The sequence below is a fragment of the Oryzias latipes genome, chromosome 21, assembly GCF_053564925.1.
Source record: "Oryzias latipes strain Hd-rR chromosome 21, Olatipes_Hd-rR_3.1".
In the NCBI taxonomy this organism is placed as follows: Eukaryota; Metazoa; Chordata; class Actinopteri; order Beloniformes; family Adrianichthyidae; genus Oryzias; species Oryzias latipes.
This window is the reverse complement of record NC_136257.1, coordinates 5,544,789-5,561,878: the sequence shown is the minus strand read 5'-3', so window position 1 is coordinate 5,561,878 and position 17,090 is coordinate 5,544,789. Positions and strand designations below refer to the sequence as shown.

General features: G+C 38.9%; 1 protein-coding gene across 1 annotated transcript in view; it reads left to right on the top strand.

Annotated features, from left to right (window-relative positions):
- Window positions 1–17,090, top strand: part of pdia5 (protein disulfide isomerase family A, member 5) — a 64,478-nt gene that overhangs the window by 43,672 nt on the left and 3,716 nt on the right. The window contains exons 12-15 of the mRNA XM_004081428.4: window positions 3,068–3,138; window positions 6,394–6,557; window positions 6,852–6,982; window positions 11,620–11,690. Of these exons, the coding sequence (XP_004081476.1) occupies window positions 3,068–3,138; window positions 6,394–6,557; window positions 6,852–6,982; window positions 11,620–11,690 (437 nt within the window). The remainder of the gene's footprint in view (window positions 1–3,067; window positions 3,139–6,393; window positions 6,558–6,851; window positions 6,983–11,619; window positions 11,691–17,090) is intronic.

Genomic DNA, 17,090 nt, shown 5'->3' with positions numbered 1-17,090 from the left:
ACAGTTAAAGGGGTGGGACTTTTCCTAAAATAGTTATAGTTGCAGCTAAATCGCGGTACCGTCATTCTTATCAAAATGTCTTTAATAGAATTAAATAAACACAAAGAAAAAAGTATTTTATGATCTATCATATTCCCAACTACTCAGTGGTTTATCAGGGCCTGTTTGGATGAACACAGAGCTGAAATCCTGGAGATGGGAAATGTTTTTAGATCAGTTAATGAGGGCAATTTCCCACGGCACACTAGTGTGCTGCAGCACACTGGTTGAAAAACACTGGTCTAATGCACAAGATTGAGAAAAGCACATATACATGCAGTAAGGTGTTGAAGATTTAACTTGTGAATTATTTTATACCTTTAAAATACATGCCACCCAGGACTCACTTCTTTTTGCCAACTATTGCAGCATCATTGTCAAATGATAATTTGGCAATCGATGCCGGTCTACTGAAACCAGCTGCATCATCCTTTCTACAGCCTGCTCTCTCACAACCATTTCTTTTGCGTGCCTGACCCATCAAACTCATATTTCACACCTGAACAAAGCATTTATTGTACACAATTATACCGCGCAGCTCTCCGTATCTCATATGCAGGCATGCAGACATAGATGTCCAGCCTTGCTGCTTCAGTGCAGTTTCTTAATGGCCCTGCTGTCAGAGTGAGATTAATGGTCTCCCAACAAACCCCATCAAATTGTATTTCTGTCCGTTCTCACCGTCCTCCGAGCATCACAGCGGGAGAGTTTCGCGTGTAGCTTTGTGTTGTGGCTCAACCTCCAATTGAATGCTGCTTCCCAGAGTGAACCTTATTATGTCCCAAGTGGAAACAAAAGTTCCTTTCAGCCAGTGTTGGGTAAACACATCGACATATTGAAAGTTGCTTCCGTAGAGATGACTGAGGTTGTTGGCAGTGTTTTTACCCTGAAATAATTTTATTTTCTATTTGCTCTATTAGCATCCAAAATGCTATTTAAAGTCCTTTATTTGCTGGTTAGTCCTTTATTTTTATTTTATATTTTGGTTTGTAGCCAGCATTTTAAAGCTCTTCACTATGATCCCTTCTTCACCCACTTTTTGCCTGAATCAGCAAATATCTCAGCTTTGTCTTTCAGCCACTCCCACGTGCACACGAGCTGACCTCATGCACCATCCTTCTGAATGAGCAGCAGAACTGATGCAGCATAGACGACTGATTTTTTTTTTTTTTCCTCCTCTGGCTCATCACTTTGAAGAGTCAAAGTCTTCTCAGTTGCTCTTGTTTTTCTGATAAAACTGCACAGAAACATTTGTGCGTGGTTGCACACTCCACCAACAAAGTTGAAAAAGATGAGGTTTTTTTCTCTCCTGCAAGGTTGATTTATAGCTTGCATCAAAGCTGCATTGTAAATTGAAGAAAGGAATTCCTAAACTGTTCCGACAAGGGCAATTTGAAACGGTTTGGAAAAGCCCCAAGGTTGTCTTTGTGCTTTTTCAGCAAAGTAAACACAACGCTCATCACTGTCAAACCACACAAATATTAGAAAAAATAACGTAAGAATATGTTTCTTTTATAATATTAACAACAATTTTAAAAAGGAAGTGCATTTTTGCATATGTGCATGAATTACTTTTTGGTGAAAAGACCTGATAACAAAACTTAATAAACTCCCTTCTTTAAGACCCACTCTGAGGATAATGGTGTTTTTATCATGTTCTTGTGGTATTTTTCTCATGATAGAGGACGTATATAAAGAAAATTGCATTTCTGAGTATTTCTTTATTCAAACCGTGGTTAATTAGTAGCAGATGGGAAAATGCTGTTTTAAAAGGATGGTTATTTGTGATGTCGAAAATACGCTGAGTGAGCCACCAGCTCCCTGCTCTGCTCCATTCTGATGCATCCACTCGCAGACAAATAGATCCATGTACGTCTTTGGATTAAAACTGTACAGATGGATATATGAATATTTCTCGCCATTTTTGTCGAACCTATTGTTAGGCTGGGGTTGTGAAGGGCTGTTAGCTAGCAAAAGAGCGTATAAACAGTTGGATGACAGGAAGTAGGGGCAGGCTTACTCCACGCCAACAATCCCTCCCACTACTCAGTTGTGAATTTCTAATGAACTACTGCCACTCTGCAGAAACCATATCCTTGAAAATGATTTGGGCTAAAAACAGCATAATCATAATTTGATCAAAAGACCAGAATAGTGGGATTTAAAAAAGGGGTCACCAACTGAATTTACGTGAGGTTTGTTGAGTCAAGCTCACTTTCAATTTTCTAATAGCCTGCTAATAAACAAAAAGAAAATGAGCAGAACAGTCACTTTCTTATGTGCAAGTTTTTACATTTAATGTCATTATTTATACAACAATTTTCTAAAAAAACAATGTTCTTTACGCATTACTTGGTAGCTATTTTATGTCAAACTGAAGAACTGAAGTTGTAAGCTCACAAAGTTCTTTTTGGGGTGGGGTATTTATTTTGTCTTTGAGTAGCCACTGGAGCCCAGTATATAGCTGCCTGAACATTTACACAGTTGTGCGATTGTGTTGACACTCTGCCAGGGCGCTTGGGGCTGAGTGTACAAAATAAAACCAGCTGAGCATCTTCCTCCATTTGTCATTCTATAACTGTGCCTCCGGAGAACAACAAAACTGATTGTTGATGAAGTGAGCTTGACTGCAGCGCTCGTCCCACCCATGCTGCTGATTAGCGAAATTGTCAAGCCCTTCACCACTCCTTGTGACGGTGCCAGCCTCATCGGTCGGCTCAGGATTAGATTCAAATGCATGAACACAGACAACAGCAGTCCACTTAGTAAATCTGTGTTCTTTTTTTGTTGTATGTAAGTTTTATTCTAAAAATGTCTATTTAATCAGAATGTCTCAGTGATGCAGAGCCAACTGGCTCTTACTGTTGTGTTTTATCGCATTTGTCAATGCCTGCACTATGTTTCTCTTTAAACGTTTATTTAAAATGAGCATGTTTGTTTCAGCATAAGCAAAAAAAACCAAAAAACTATTAATTAATAAAGAAAAGTGCACCAGTTCAGGCTGTAAAGTGTGTCTGTTTCTCTACAGGGTGTGGCCACTGCAAGAAAATGAAGCCAGAATATGATGAAGCTGCTGAAATACTCAACAAAGATGCAGATGTAAGTGTTGTGCCCTACTCGTTGTCCATACATGTGCACACAACATGTGTCAGTACAGCCCTACACGTTGCGTTTCCAGCTATTACAAGCAAACATTTGCGTGATGCAGGTTTGGCTCATTAAAGGTTCTAACAATCCCTCCTCTTGACCTGAAGGCTGCTAGAGTTTGAGGTTAGCATGCAGGTCAGCCAAAAGTTCAACTCTCCATTAGTCAGTGGTGTTCTTCATCCGTCCTCTTCTGTAATAACTTGAACCTCTTGAACCATGAAACCTTGACCTCTCGATTATCTCATCTCTAAGTATCTGACGTTGCATCCTCGTGGCTCTATGCCCAGGCTGGAGGGTCAGTGTGGAAAGCCTTGTTATCTGATCTGTAAACAAAAGTAGAAGCCACTCTCGATTTAAAAAAAATCCTGCCATTAATTTTACTTATGGATTGATGTTTACACAAAATTAATCAAATTCTACAACACTTTAATGATCAAACAAACACACGCACACAGACACATATACGCACACCAGGATAAAGTGATAAAATTATGGAATGTAGAGACCTGGCTTCCTCCTGAAGGAAGCCAGGTCTCTACATTCCAGATGTCCAAACCTATAAAATAATAATAAAACAAAACAGAGAAATCAAATAAATAAGATGAAATAGAATAAAATACTTAAAACTCCAATTTATTCAATTTTAAAGGCTTAAATAAAGATGTTGGTTTTAGAATTGAGAATTAAAATCAAACCGTGTAGAAGCAGCTGATAAGTGTGCAGGAAGGAACAAAAGGGCGCAGCAGCTCTGAAAGGTAAAGAAGGGGCCAAACCATGTAAGGACTCAAAATGAACTACAAGGAATCTTAACATGAATGGGAATCCAGTGCTGTAAAGTTAGAAATAAAGTCATTTACAACAATTTTACAAGTACAGTGAAATTTTGCACTTGCAGTTGATACAGTGAGGAAGAAAAAAAAGTAGTCAGCCACCAATAGTGCAAGTTCTCCCACTTAAAAAGATGAGAGAGGCCTGTAGTTTTCATCACAGGTATACCTCAACTACGATAGACAAAATGAGAAAGAAAATCCAGATAATTACATTGTCTGCTTTTTAAAGAATGTATTTATAAACTATGGTGGAAAATATATATAGTTGGTCATCTACAAACAAGCCAGATTTTTGTCTCCCACAAACCTGTAACTTGTTCTGTATTAGGATCCTCTGTCCTCCCCTGGATACCTGTAATTATGACACCTGTTTGAAATGGTTATCTATACAAAGACACCTGTCCACAACCTCAAACAGTCACACTCCAAACTCCACTATGGCGAAGACCAAAGAGCTGTCAAAGGACACCAGAAACCAGATTGTTGACCTGCACCAGGCTGGAAGACTGAATCTGCAATAGGAAAGCAGCTTGGTGAGAAGAAATCAACTGTGGGAGCAATAATCAGGAAATGGAAGGCATACAAGACCACTGAGAATCTCCCTCCATCTGGGGCAAGATCTCACCCCGTGGGGTCAGAATGATCCCACGAACGGTGAGTAAAAATCCCAGAACCCCACGGGGGGGGGCCTAGTGAATGACCTGCAGAGAGCTGGGACCAAAGTAATGCCGCCAGGCTAAAGCCAGTACATGTGCAGGCCCGTCTAAAGTTTGCTTGAGAGCATTTGGATGATCCGGAAGAGGACTGGGAGAATGTCCTATGACGAGATGAAACCAAAATAGAACTTTTTAGTGAGAACTCCACTTGACATGTTTGAAGGAGAAAAAATGCTGTGTGGCATCCAATGAACACAATACCTACTGTAAAGCATGGAAGTGGAAGCATCATGCTTTGAGGCTGTTTTTTTTTTAGCAAAGAGACCAGGACCACTCATCTGTGTATAGGAAAGAACGGATGAATGTATCATCAGATTTTGAGTGAAATCCTTCCATCGGCAAGGGCATTGAAGATAAAACGTGGCTGGGTTTTTCAGCATGAATCCCAAACACGCTGCCCGTGTAACGAGGGAATGGCTTCGTAAGAAGCCTTTCAAGGTCCTGGAGTGGCCTAGCCAGTCTCCAGATCCCAACCCCATTGAAAATCTTTGGAGGGAGTTGAAAGTCTGTTTCTCAGCGACAGCCCCAAAACGTCACTGCTGTAGAGGAGATCTGCATGGAGGAATGGGCCAAAATACCAGCAACAGTTTGTGAAAACCTTGTGAAGACTCACAGAAAACGTTTGACCGCTGTCATTGCCAAGAAAGGGTGAATACTTTCGTCATTGACCATTAGTTACAAATAAATTCTTTAAAAATCAGACAATGTGATTTTCTGGATTTCTTCTTGTCTCTCATAGTTAAAGTATTTCTAGGATGAAAGTTACAGGCCTCTTATCTTCTTAAGTGGAAGAACATGCACAATTGGTGGTTGACTAAATACTTTTTTGCCCCACTGTAAAGTACTGGCCCCTTAATAAATCACGACAATAATCCAGCATAGCAACCATAGGCATATATGCACGAGAGTGAAAATCTCTGATCTCATGCATTGGATTTTTCACAGCAAACATTAAGTTGGAATTAAGTGTTAATTTAGTCTACCTAGCTCAACAGGGTTCAGAAATCATCATTTAGGGGGGACAAAGTGAACTGTTGTGTACTCCCACCTACAAATAAAAAAAACTACAAAATATGCAAAAATCTGAGACCTAAAAAAAACTGTTGAATAACATTTTCAACATTGAAGTAGTAGATATTTAACCGTGTCATTTAAACCAAACAGTGTTGTTTAATTATTACTCTATAATGACAGTAGCTATCAATCAAATGAAAACTTTTCCAGCTATAAAAAAACTTGTGTTTTTGCTTTAATGTAGAAGCTAAATTAAGGTTATTTTGAAGCTGAGCTGTTTAATGCATATTTGCATCAATAGGGGTTAAAGCAGAGATAATATCCACATTCAATTCCCAGACCTGTAGGTTATTCCCCAGAGGGAGAGTGAATGAGAACAGGCCTGCCTCCTGTTAGTTTTGGATTGAGAGGCTCCAGAAACAACAGGACAGCATGCATTAAAAGAAGTGCTCTTGTAGTTTGGCATCAGACCTGCATCAGGACAATTACTGCTCTTTAATTAGCAGATCTTTATTGCCAAAAGTAAAAAAAAAAAAAGTTGTAGAGGAACTGTAAATGAAGGGTCTGATTGTAATCCAGAAGAACAGCAGAGGGGAGTTTTTAAACCATGTTTGCTCTTATTTATTCATTTTTTTTTCTCTCTCCAGAGTCCAGGAGTGTTGGCAGCAGTGGACGCCACAGTGCACAAGGCTTTGGGAGAACGCTTTAAGATCTCTGGTTTCCCAACCGTTAAATATTTTGAAAAAGGAGAAGAGAGATACACATTGCCACACCTTCGAACTAAAAACATGATAGTGGAATACATGCACAAGTGAGTCTCACACTATGGAAGTAGATGCCAGTTTTTCTTTCTTTATTTATTTTTGGAAAAAAGAGGAAAACATTTATGTAGCCTGAAGTCTTATCTTTAAAGAATGGATTCAAAACCTAATGACATCACTCCAGTTTTTCCATTTCAACATCACTTCCAATAATGCATCATTAAATCTTTATGTGGACCTTGGTGAACGTTCAGATATGTCGCCAGTAAAATATGTCAGCTTTTTGGATGGCACAGTATTGATCTCTTTTAAAAAGTTCAATATTTACATAAATGTTCCTGCAGCCCACAGGCACCTCCACCCCCTGAACTGTCATGGGAGGATAAGCCCTCAAGTGTGAGCCATCTTGGATCAGAAGATTTCAGAGAAGCTCTGAAGAAGAAAAAACACGCTTTGGTCATGTTCTACGCTCCGTGTAAGAAGGTTTCTTTTTTTACCTTTTCATTCTGCAGATATCTGGAACTGGGAAAAGACTCGGCTTTCTGGTTTCACCAACTTTTGAGTTTCTCTTGCTTGATTAAAATATCAAATGGGTGTGAGGTTGTCGGAGCCAAGTGTGATCACAGCTATGTTGTGCTGGACTTAGTGTGACTGTGTTCAAACCGGTCTGTAACTCCGAGCTGCTTTGCCAATCCCTTCATTGCACAGCATTTAAGCTCCACCTAAGCCTCTGGGAGTCTCTGGAATAAGTTTCATCACAAAGAATAAGATTGCACAAAGTAAAAAGAGAAAGATCTGTTCTTCTTGTATTCTAGACCAGTGTTTTTCAACCAGTGTGCCGCGGCACACTAGTGTGCCGTGGGAGATGGTCAAGTGTGCCGTGGAAAATTGCCCTCATTCACTGATCTAAAAACATTTCCCATCAGGAAATCAGCTCTTTGTTCATCCAAACAGGTCCTGATAAAACACTGAGTAGTTAGGAATATGAAAGATCATAAAATACTTTTTTCTTTGTGTTTATTTGATTCTATTAAAGACATTTTTATAAGAATGACGGTAACGCGATTTAGCTGCAGCTATAACTGTTTTCTGAAAAGTCCCGCAGCTTTTACTGTCTCCACGACTCCACCAATCATTCTTGAAGGCTTAATCACATGTCATCAGTCTGACCAATCAGAAGTGTTTAAAGTATTCACTTCCTTGTTCCAATTTAGCTCATAACTCACTCAGTTCCAACAAAAATACCAGCTAAAGCTCGTCTTTAGCGGTGTAGCTTTCCACAGAAGCCGGTATCAGACCGTGGAACAAGTGAACAAAACCATGAAGCTCACAGACGCGAGTCTTTCTGCCGTTTTCTCGCAGTTTTTACACTACATCTCCCATGATGCATTGGCTTAAAGGGACAGCGCCTCAGCGTACAATAAGTCGTCCTTACACGTCTTGAAACCACAAAGAACATACAGTTTGTATGTAACTTAACTTTTATTACATCTTTTAGAAAAAACATCTGCAACTTCCTGCTTTTTCTGCCACAATTATCACAAAAATGCACGTCAGATTGCCGGGGGGGGGGGGCTGTAGATCAAAACAGACTATGAGTTTCTGCTTTTTCTTTTTTTTTGGGATGCTGGTGTGCCGCGGGATTTTTGTCAAGGTTAAAGTGTGCCGTGGCTCAAAAAAGGTTGAAAAACACTGTTCTAGACCATCAGAATAGTATGTTGGTTAGGATCTGAGTTATTAGATTTCGCAAAAAAGCAGATTATTCATAAGCATTTTTAGAAAGTAACTTAACTTGGCAACACAAGTCAGTGTTATGTTTCGACTGGCTGGATATCGATGTGTTCTTAGATCGACTAGTTGTTCTAGTGGGACAGTAAAAGTGACTTCTTTCCCTTCACTACATTGAATATCTGGGCCATCAAATTGTTGATTCTCAAAATTAAAAACACTGAAATATTAAAGATAGAGAATAATATTTCAAGATGTAAAATGTTGCTGTTTGAAAATCAAAGGTTTAAAAAGAATTCAGAATCTGATGGAACAGAAAAAACATCCATAGTTGTTGATGGTATTACATATCTTTACACATTTTCTTCCAGAAATCATAAAGCCCCACTTTGACCATCTTTTGATCTATCCTCAAAGCATTTCCAATAGTCTCTTAATTATGATTTTGCCGTTTCCAGCCAAAATAAAAAATAATTTAAAAAAACGGTGTGGCTTTCTAGGACATAGTCTCTGCAGAGCAGCAAAAGAAATTCACTTTTGAGTTGTGGGCGGGACTGTTGACGTGGACCGCACTCATTTCCCATCATCCATCTGTTTTATTTAGTCCCTCCAAACCCCTTAACCTAACAGCTGTACAGTTTTGAGTCAGATGCCAGCTCAGACGAGGAAAAACAAGACGTACGTGGATCTAGTCTACTAATAAAATTAATCTTAATTTAAATCGTAGTCATTTTCGAGTTAATGCATCACAGTGAAGCGGAGCAGAGAGCTTGTCGCCCACCTGCGTATTTTCTGTCATAAATAAGCTTTTGCTAAAACAGCATTTTTTTGTCTGCTCCTGATTCACAACTTGAATAAGGAAATGCTCAGAAACGCAGTTTTAATCCTAAATTCTTTTATAAATGTCCTCCATTATGAGAAAAATGCCACACGAACATGTTAAAAGCACTATTTTCAACAGAGTGGGTCTTTAAACCCTGAATCACATTTTTCCAGCCCTAAAAGAAAATTGTGGAAGCTTCCATACAAAACCTTAATGTAAATATCAACGTACCTGCTTCTGCAGACTGTGCACCTCTTTTCCTGATGAAATGTGGTTAAAACTTCTCTTTAATCACGCCTTTTGGTGCTGCCTCCTAAAAAGATGCACCATCCAACAGCATTAATCCCCCCCCCCCCCCCCCCCCCCCATATGCCCCTGCATCGCTGGGGTCTGATACGTCTCTGAACTCACTTGAAGGTTAAAATGTGTTCAAGGTGATTGCAAACACATGGATTTCACTGTTTTTGCCCTGTGACAGGGTGTTGATTGGTTCACAGGCACATGACTGTTTAAAGGTATCCAAGATTAGGATTAGATTGAGATTAGCTTTCAAACAACCTCCTTAACAAAGCAGTTTCACTTCACGTCTTAAAAGATAGAAAGATAGACATTTTTTGTTTGTTCATTCATTCATTTTTTTTGTGTTGTTCAACTATAACATTTGGTTTGTCACTAAAGCCTCATATTTTCTAGCCTGTTATCTATCAGCTTTAATCTACTCTCCATCTGAAATATTAGTAATAATGGAGAAATAAAGGTCTGGTAAAGGTTTCAAAAAGAATGATGAATTTTTATTAATAGAAGACCTTCATAATTATAATACACCGACTTGGATACATAAGAAATGAGATCTTAAGTGCTTCTTCACCTCTGAACTGATTCTAACCCTCCTGTCCCTTTTTATAACTTTATCGTCATCTGCTGCAATTTCAGGCAATTGCTTCGTGGTTCTTCTGTGAGAAACACGGCACACCGCTGTGTTTCTGATAACATCACTCTTATCATTTAAAGGCCATTTAAAGCTGTAGCTAAAAGAGCACTTTAGCAGGAAATAATGTTCTGAATGTTCTCTTAGTCAGGCTGTGCTGAGAGCTGCTGCTAAACCAAAGCAAAGTTAGCTCTGTTGTCCTCATACAGATATGTGAAGGACTGCTTTGATCTTCATCTTTCCATCTAATTCTGTTCAGTGTTTTATTACCTAAAATATCAACACCCTGGAGAATGCCTCATAATTTGCATTTGGTTTCGCTTTTATCAAATCAAAATTTATTTGTATACACTTTTCCTAAAAAGCATTTCACAAAGTGCTTTACATTAAAACAAAGCAAAATAAGTAAAATAAAAGCAAGCACGAAAATTAAAATAGAGCCCCCTCCCCATACCTACACACAACCCCCCAAACCCCTTTCACACCTCCCTCCCCCTAACTGATGGGGAGAAATTGAAAATGGCTGCGCAGGAAAACAAAATGTTTGTTATTGGAAAGGCTAATAATAATTGGAACCTCCTTCTCTGTGAATAGCTGCATAACCAGCCAAATGTAGCATCACAGGCGAGGACCGCTCCACCACAGCAAGGCTGGTCCCCATCCAGAGCTCCATAGTGCTGAAAAGCAGCCTCTCCATAAGTTTTGGTTTTCACCGCTGGAATGGATAAAAGACCAGTGCTAGAGGATCTCAGGGTCCACAAGCGTTCATATTTGACTAAAAGATCTGATAGACAAGAAGGCGCAAGACCGTTGAGACATTTAAAAACCAATAAAAGTATCTTAAATTCAATCCTGAAGCATATGGGGAGCCAAGGGAGGAAGTGAGCCCGCCTCCTGGTCTTGGCGAGAACTCGTGCAGCAGAGTTTTGGAGAAGCTGAAGTTTCTTAATAATAGTTTTTGGAAGACCAGCAAGCAGGGCGTTACAGTAATCAATTTTACTCATGATGAAAACATGCATCAACGTCTCCATATTAGCAGGAGAGAGTAGAGGGCGGACCCTAGCCAGATTTTGAAAATGATAAAAACCAGTTTTAACCACATGTTTTATATAAGTAATTAAAGGTAACTTAGAGTCAAAACTAACGCCCAGGTTTCTGACTGTTCCTGAACGGCTGAATGAAAGTTATTTTAGCTTCAAAAACTGTTTGTGTGTCTTAGCTTCAATCCCAGTAACTAAACTAAAATGTCAGTTTCTTTCCTGGTTGAGCTGCAGAAAATTATTAAGTTAAAGTGCTTCTATTGGCCTTGTGTCGTTTTAAAGAACCAGACTTTTTCTAAAGTTGCAAACATTGTTTATGCTTTTGAAATAATAATTTCCCCTACATTTGTGTTTAGTTCCTATATTGTATCGGACCTTTTTGTGCAAAACCTTGCACAAAATGTTGCTTGTGTGACTTCAAACACTAAACTAAGAATCATTTAGGAATATAAAAGTAAAAAGGTCAATCAATATTAGAGCTTGGAATGCCTATGATATATTAAAGAAAGACTCTAGTGTTGACATATACTTTTTCTATCATTTATAGTAATCCATGTCTCTGTGAAACCCTCCCACCTGTTTGTTTCTTTCAGGGTGTCCTCATTGCAAAAATGCTGTTCCACACTTCACCACCGCCGCAGAACTTTTTAAAGAGGATCGCAAGGTCAGTGTGTCTCTTTTTGTTTTTCCATTATAGACACCTTTTATGTAAATGTATGAGTTTGTTCAGTTTTCCATGAGAAAAAAATACATTTGAAGGTGAAATCTGTATAGATTTTATGCATTTTAAAGCTCCACGCATCTATTGGCAGAAAAGAAGATGCTTTCTTTTATTTGAGTACAGTTGTTTTTTATTCTTTGAACATATTTTTTAAATTCCTTTAAAAATTGCTGACATTTGTTCCCAGTTGTCATTATCTGGGATTTTGTGTTTGCTCATGAGAGTAAACCAAGAAATTTAAACGAAAAACATGTCATGTTAGACATTTTTTAGTCAACATAGATTTCATTCATTGTTCAAACTTAATGTTAATTCTTATTATGACTCATAATGTCAGGGCAGTTTTGCCCTTGGTATGGTAATGAATAGTAATGTCAATACTATAATTAGGTTATACTTACAAATAAAGAATAATACAATAGTCAATGAGATGTGCTCTTGTTTTTGCACATGTGCAGCTCACTCATGCCTGATCTAAACACCCAGCTTGTAGCTCTGAATTCTGCTACTTTTCATGGTTCTAATATTACTACCTGCCTTCACACCCATGTCTCCAAATGAGCATCGCAGGATTTCTGCAAATGTGGCAAAAGCAGAAATATGACAGGAAAATAAAAGCAGCATCACTGCATCAATACACCACTAAAATTCACATACTTGGTTTCTGCTGAAAAAACTAGAGACAATTAACGGTTCCTCAAAAAAAATCTAAATAACTTAAAATTCAACTTTGATTATGTTCTGATCTATTTTCACTGCGTCCCCATTGGGTCTTTTAATTATGATTCTGTTTTGTTTTTTTCAGAAACCATAGTTTATGCAAAGCGCAGTATTTTAGTAGAAATTTACCCCGTCGTTGGGCCCTCCAGGCAGGCTGGGGGGCTGCTCTTCTCTTCTGGAGACTTCACTCTCTGTCCCCCCATGCCTCCCTGCTCTGTGGCATTGGGGGCGCCAGTGGCGGTCCTGCTGGCTCTGGCCTGGGTGGCGATTCTTTTTACATTCCATCATCCACCTCAGAAGAACATAAACACTCACTTGAGCACAGGTGCTAGCTCACCTTTGCACACATAGTTTGCGTGACTGAAGGAAATGTTTCACACGTGTTTGTCTGAACGCATAAGTAAGCGTCTGTCAACGTTAGTTTTATGATGTACATGATGATACGTTTGTATGTGAACATTATTGGAGCCAACATTTGAGTGTGTCTCATAATTGGAGACACACTTAAATTTTTATGACGCGAGTGTGTGTGTGGACAGGCCCCGCCCCTTTTAGATTAGTTATACATCTAAACCTGACAGTAATGATTATAAACTTCAAGTCACTTGCTGCTTTATGATGCTTTATGATTTTACCCCCCCCCCCCCCCCCACATCTTTATAATCATCCTCCCCCCCCCACACACACACAAACGCCCCTCTCTCTTCTTCCCTCCTTTTCCGGTCCAACAAAAACTGTTACAAATATAAATAATATCAATAAAGTTTAGTATAGATTACAAAAGGGGTTTATTCAAATATACACCTTGTGTGTCAGAAAATTCATAACCCCCTGTTGTTAAAGTAATATCTGAGGCCTTGGGCTCTCATCTGTTTGCTCAGCTGTCAGACAGGACAAGTTAAAAAAAATTTTTACCTCTGAGTTGTAGGCGGGACTGTTGACGTGGATTAAGCCTGCCCCTAATTTCTGTGGAATTCAGTTTTTAATATCAGATTTAGGAATGTCATTTGGAGTATAAGTGTCATACTATGAGAGGAATTGAGTCAAAAGGCCTAAAGATGTTCAATCTAAATGAATGAAGCCCACTCATGGTCATATTTATAAGGTTTAGTGTTACTAGATCTTACATTAATTCTCGTGTTTTTCATCAACAACCAGACAGTTGATAGGTTTGCTAAAACAGTCTCTAGATCAGTGTTTTTCAACCAGTGTGCCGCGGCACACTAGTGTGCCGTGGGAGATGGTCAAGTGCGCCGTGGAGAAATTGCCCTCATTAACTGATCTAAAAACATTTTCCATCTCCAGGAAATCAGCTCTTTGTTCATCCAAACAGGCCCTGATAACACTGAGTAGTTAGAAATATAAAAGATCTTAAAATTACTTTTTCTTTGTGTTTATTTAATTCTATTAAAGACATTTTGATAAGAATCACGGTACCGCGATTTAGCTGCAGCTATAACTGTGTAAGGAAAAGTCCCGCCCCTTTAACTGTCTCCGCCAATCATTCTTGAAGGCTTAATCACATGTCATCAGTCTGACCAATCAGAAGTGGTTAAAGTCTTCACTTCCTTGTTCTTAATTCTGCTGATAAAGTCGCTCAGTTCTAACAAAAATACCAGCTAAAGCTCATCTTTAGCTGGTGGTTCATCTCTTAGAAAAAAACAGCCGGAACTTCCTGCTTTTTCTGCCACAATTATCACAAAAAACCACGTGAGATTGCGTGGGGGGGGGGGGGGGGGGGGGGGGGCTGTCGATCAATACAGACCATGAATTTCTGATTTTTTTTTTTTTTTTTGGATGCTGGTGTGCCGCGGGATTTTTGTCAGGGTTAAAGTGTGCCGTGGCTCAAAAAAGGTTGAAAAACACTGCTCTAGATGCTTTGCACATTTGGGATTTGAAAGCTTTTGGGGGTTCATTTGCAGCTCAGGAGACGGAGATCCTCATCATCCATCATCTCTACCCCCCCTCCCTTTTACCTCTCTGTCTAAGGCTTGGGTCCGGACTCGCCCCCACTCCACATTTTCCTGCTCACAGTCTCTGGCTCATCTCGTCACCTTTTTAGCTTTGTATCGCCCACCTCTCTTTTTTTCTCTCTTGTTCAGTCTAAGTGGGAAAACATGGGAACATTTATGTTAATTCATCATCTCAAATTAACCAAACATTGTTATGAAAAGCTTCGTGAAGAGCTCCACTTACTCAGCCAAAGTGGATCTCTCATGCCTTTGGAATTTTTTTGGAGTATGTGCAACAGTATCCTGCACAATCAGACATTCATCCCTCTGAGCCGGCCAGCTACAGTAACAGCTGAAATTCATTTCTGCATTTGTTGACTACACTAACTGTATTTTGAACTCTTTCATATGCTTTTGTAGGATGTCTCGTATATTGAATTAAATTCTCGCTATGTTCCTAAAGGCAAAGCTGAAATTTGGCAGACATGTTGATTACATGCAGAGAAAAGAAGGACTGAAAGCCAGCCAAGCCATTAGAGAACCCAACAACCTGCATATTTGTACAACCGCATGTTATGTGTTGGGTTGTTCTTTTTTAGCGTCTTCAGTCCAAAAGCACTTAAGGCATTTTGGCTACACTATTAGACGTGAGGTTTGGATTAACCCCCCTGACCTGAAGCCCGCTATGAGTTTCACAAGCATCCCAGCAGGAGGCTGGTTTTCTGTTGGTGCACGAACTCAAGCTCTTTTTCTGTTTGTCATTTCCTTAGGATCCAAAGGGAGTTTTGCTTTTTGTCTGAGTGGCGTGAGTGTCCCTGTGTGTTCACACATGTTGATGGTCAAGACGAGCCTCAGTGCACCACACAAAGCTAAAGATGGTCACAGTGTGCGTTCAGCTCTGCCACTTATCATTAAAAACGCACCGTAAACCAGTCCTTTAAAGAGGGAAGCGAGTAAGAGTTCCCATTGTGCTGTACAGGGGTGTGAACGCTGTGCAGAGATTGTTGTCTTTCTGAATGAGTAGCTGAAAGTTACATAAGGCCTGCTATTGTATGTTTTCAAAGGCAGCTTGTGACAAGTTTCATCTAAGAGGTAATTACAGGATTTATCAAATGCTTTACTGCTATTAATGTAGCTTTAGGATTTTTCTAATTAATATGTAATTTTATGTTTCATTTGTCGGGAAATCTCGGCCACACTACTAATGAATCCTTTTTAACTTTTCCACCTTTTTTAATTTGCGGCTCTTGTCTTTTTACACACTTTCATTTCGCTTACGAACTCCATATTACCTCAGAAGCTTTTATGCATTTAAGACAACTTCTCTTCTCTTCCTCTAAATCTTAGCAGCCCACATATATTTGCATTTTGTGCTCGAAAACAAAGAACACACAAGCGCTCAACCTGACAGTTACTCAGAGTAAAAGAAAAGTGGTTATTGAGGAAAAAAAGTCTAAAGAAGGTGAACAAGAGAAATATAGATCTCCACATAGATATACTAAACTCTATTTGCATAATTAGTCATGAATTGATTGGAAAATGAATACAATTTAAAGTAAAAAATAAGGGTGCAGAATTACACAAATATTATAAATCTCAACAATAATAAATACAAAAGTCTTACAGTTTCTTCATTATTAATGGTTGTATTTTTTTTATATAACCTGTGTTTTCTAGATTATAATTTGCACCGGACTATAAATCACAGGAGCCAAAAAATTCATAAGAAAGAAGAAAAAAAACATACCAGTTGTTCCAGACTATTCTGAACAAACCCGTCAAGCCCAGCGTAATGCTATGTTCACACCAAACGTCATTCACGCATCGAATGTGCGTCTGCTGCCTCTTTTGACACGCGTCAGTGCTCATGGGAAACGACCGCTAAAGGGTTGTTAGAGGAAAAGTGACAAATAAATGAGCCAATTTCTGTTCAAAAGAATCGCATATAAATCGCTCCTGAGTATAAGTCTCACCCCCGGCCAAACCATGATAAAAACTGCGACTTATACACTGAAAAATAGGGTATATATATATATATATAAAAATCCAAATCTATTAATAAAAACGTTTGAAATGGGAAGAAAAACCTGTTTGTGAATCAGGAAATGTTTTACCCATTTTCTTATTTTTTTGTGTCACACCGGTTATCGAATATAGCCAGCTGGTAGAATGTTTTCCCCTAAACGGAACACTTGATAGTAAATTTAGAGAATTTTACTCTTTCTTTCACAATTGTTCTTTGAAAGCGGCAACCACTCCAAAGAACAAGAACATCAGATCTGCTGGTTAATATTCTTCTGTCACTGTGACTCTGGACAGACAATTTTCACAGTTTTTGAGATGCATTTGTGTAACTTTTTTGCCTTTGCAGACCCGCACTGAAGACATTTTAAGCTTTGCTCGTCATGCAGCTTTACAGCTATTTAGACCGGGCTGTAAATGCTCATTTTTCCTACCTTTTTGGTTTGCAGATGAGTAAACAAGCAAAATGAAGTTGCTCTTTGAATGATATATTAACTCTTAGGTAAATCTTCTTAAATTTAATATTTTATATGCATTAAAGAAGTACTTGAAATAAAAAAAAAATCATTATTTTTTTCCTCCTTGGTCCAAGTGTCAAACATAGTTTCCTTCTGGAACAAATCTGTCTTTTCCACTAAACCACCTGAGC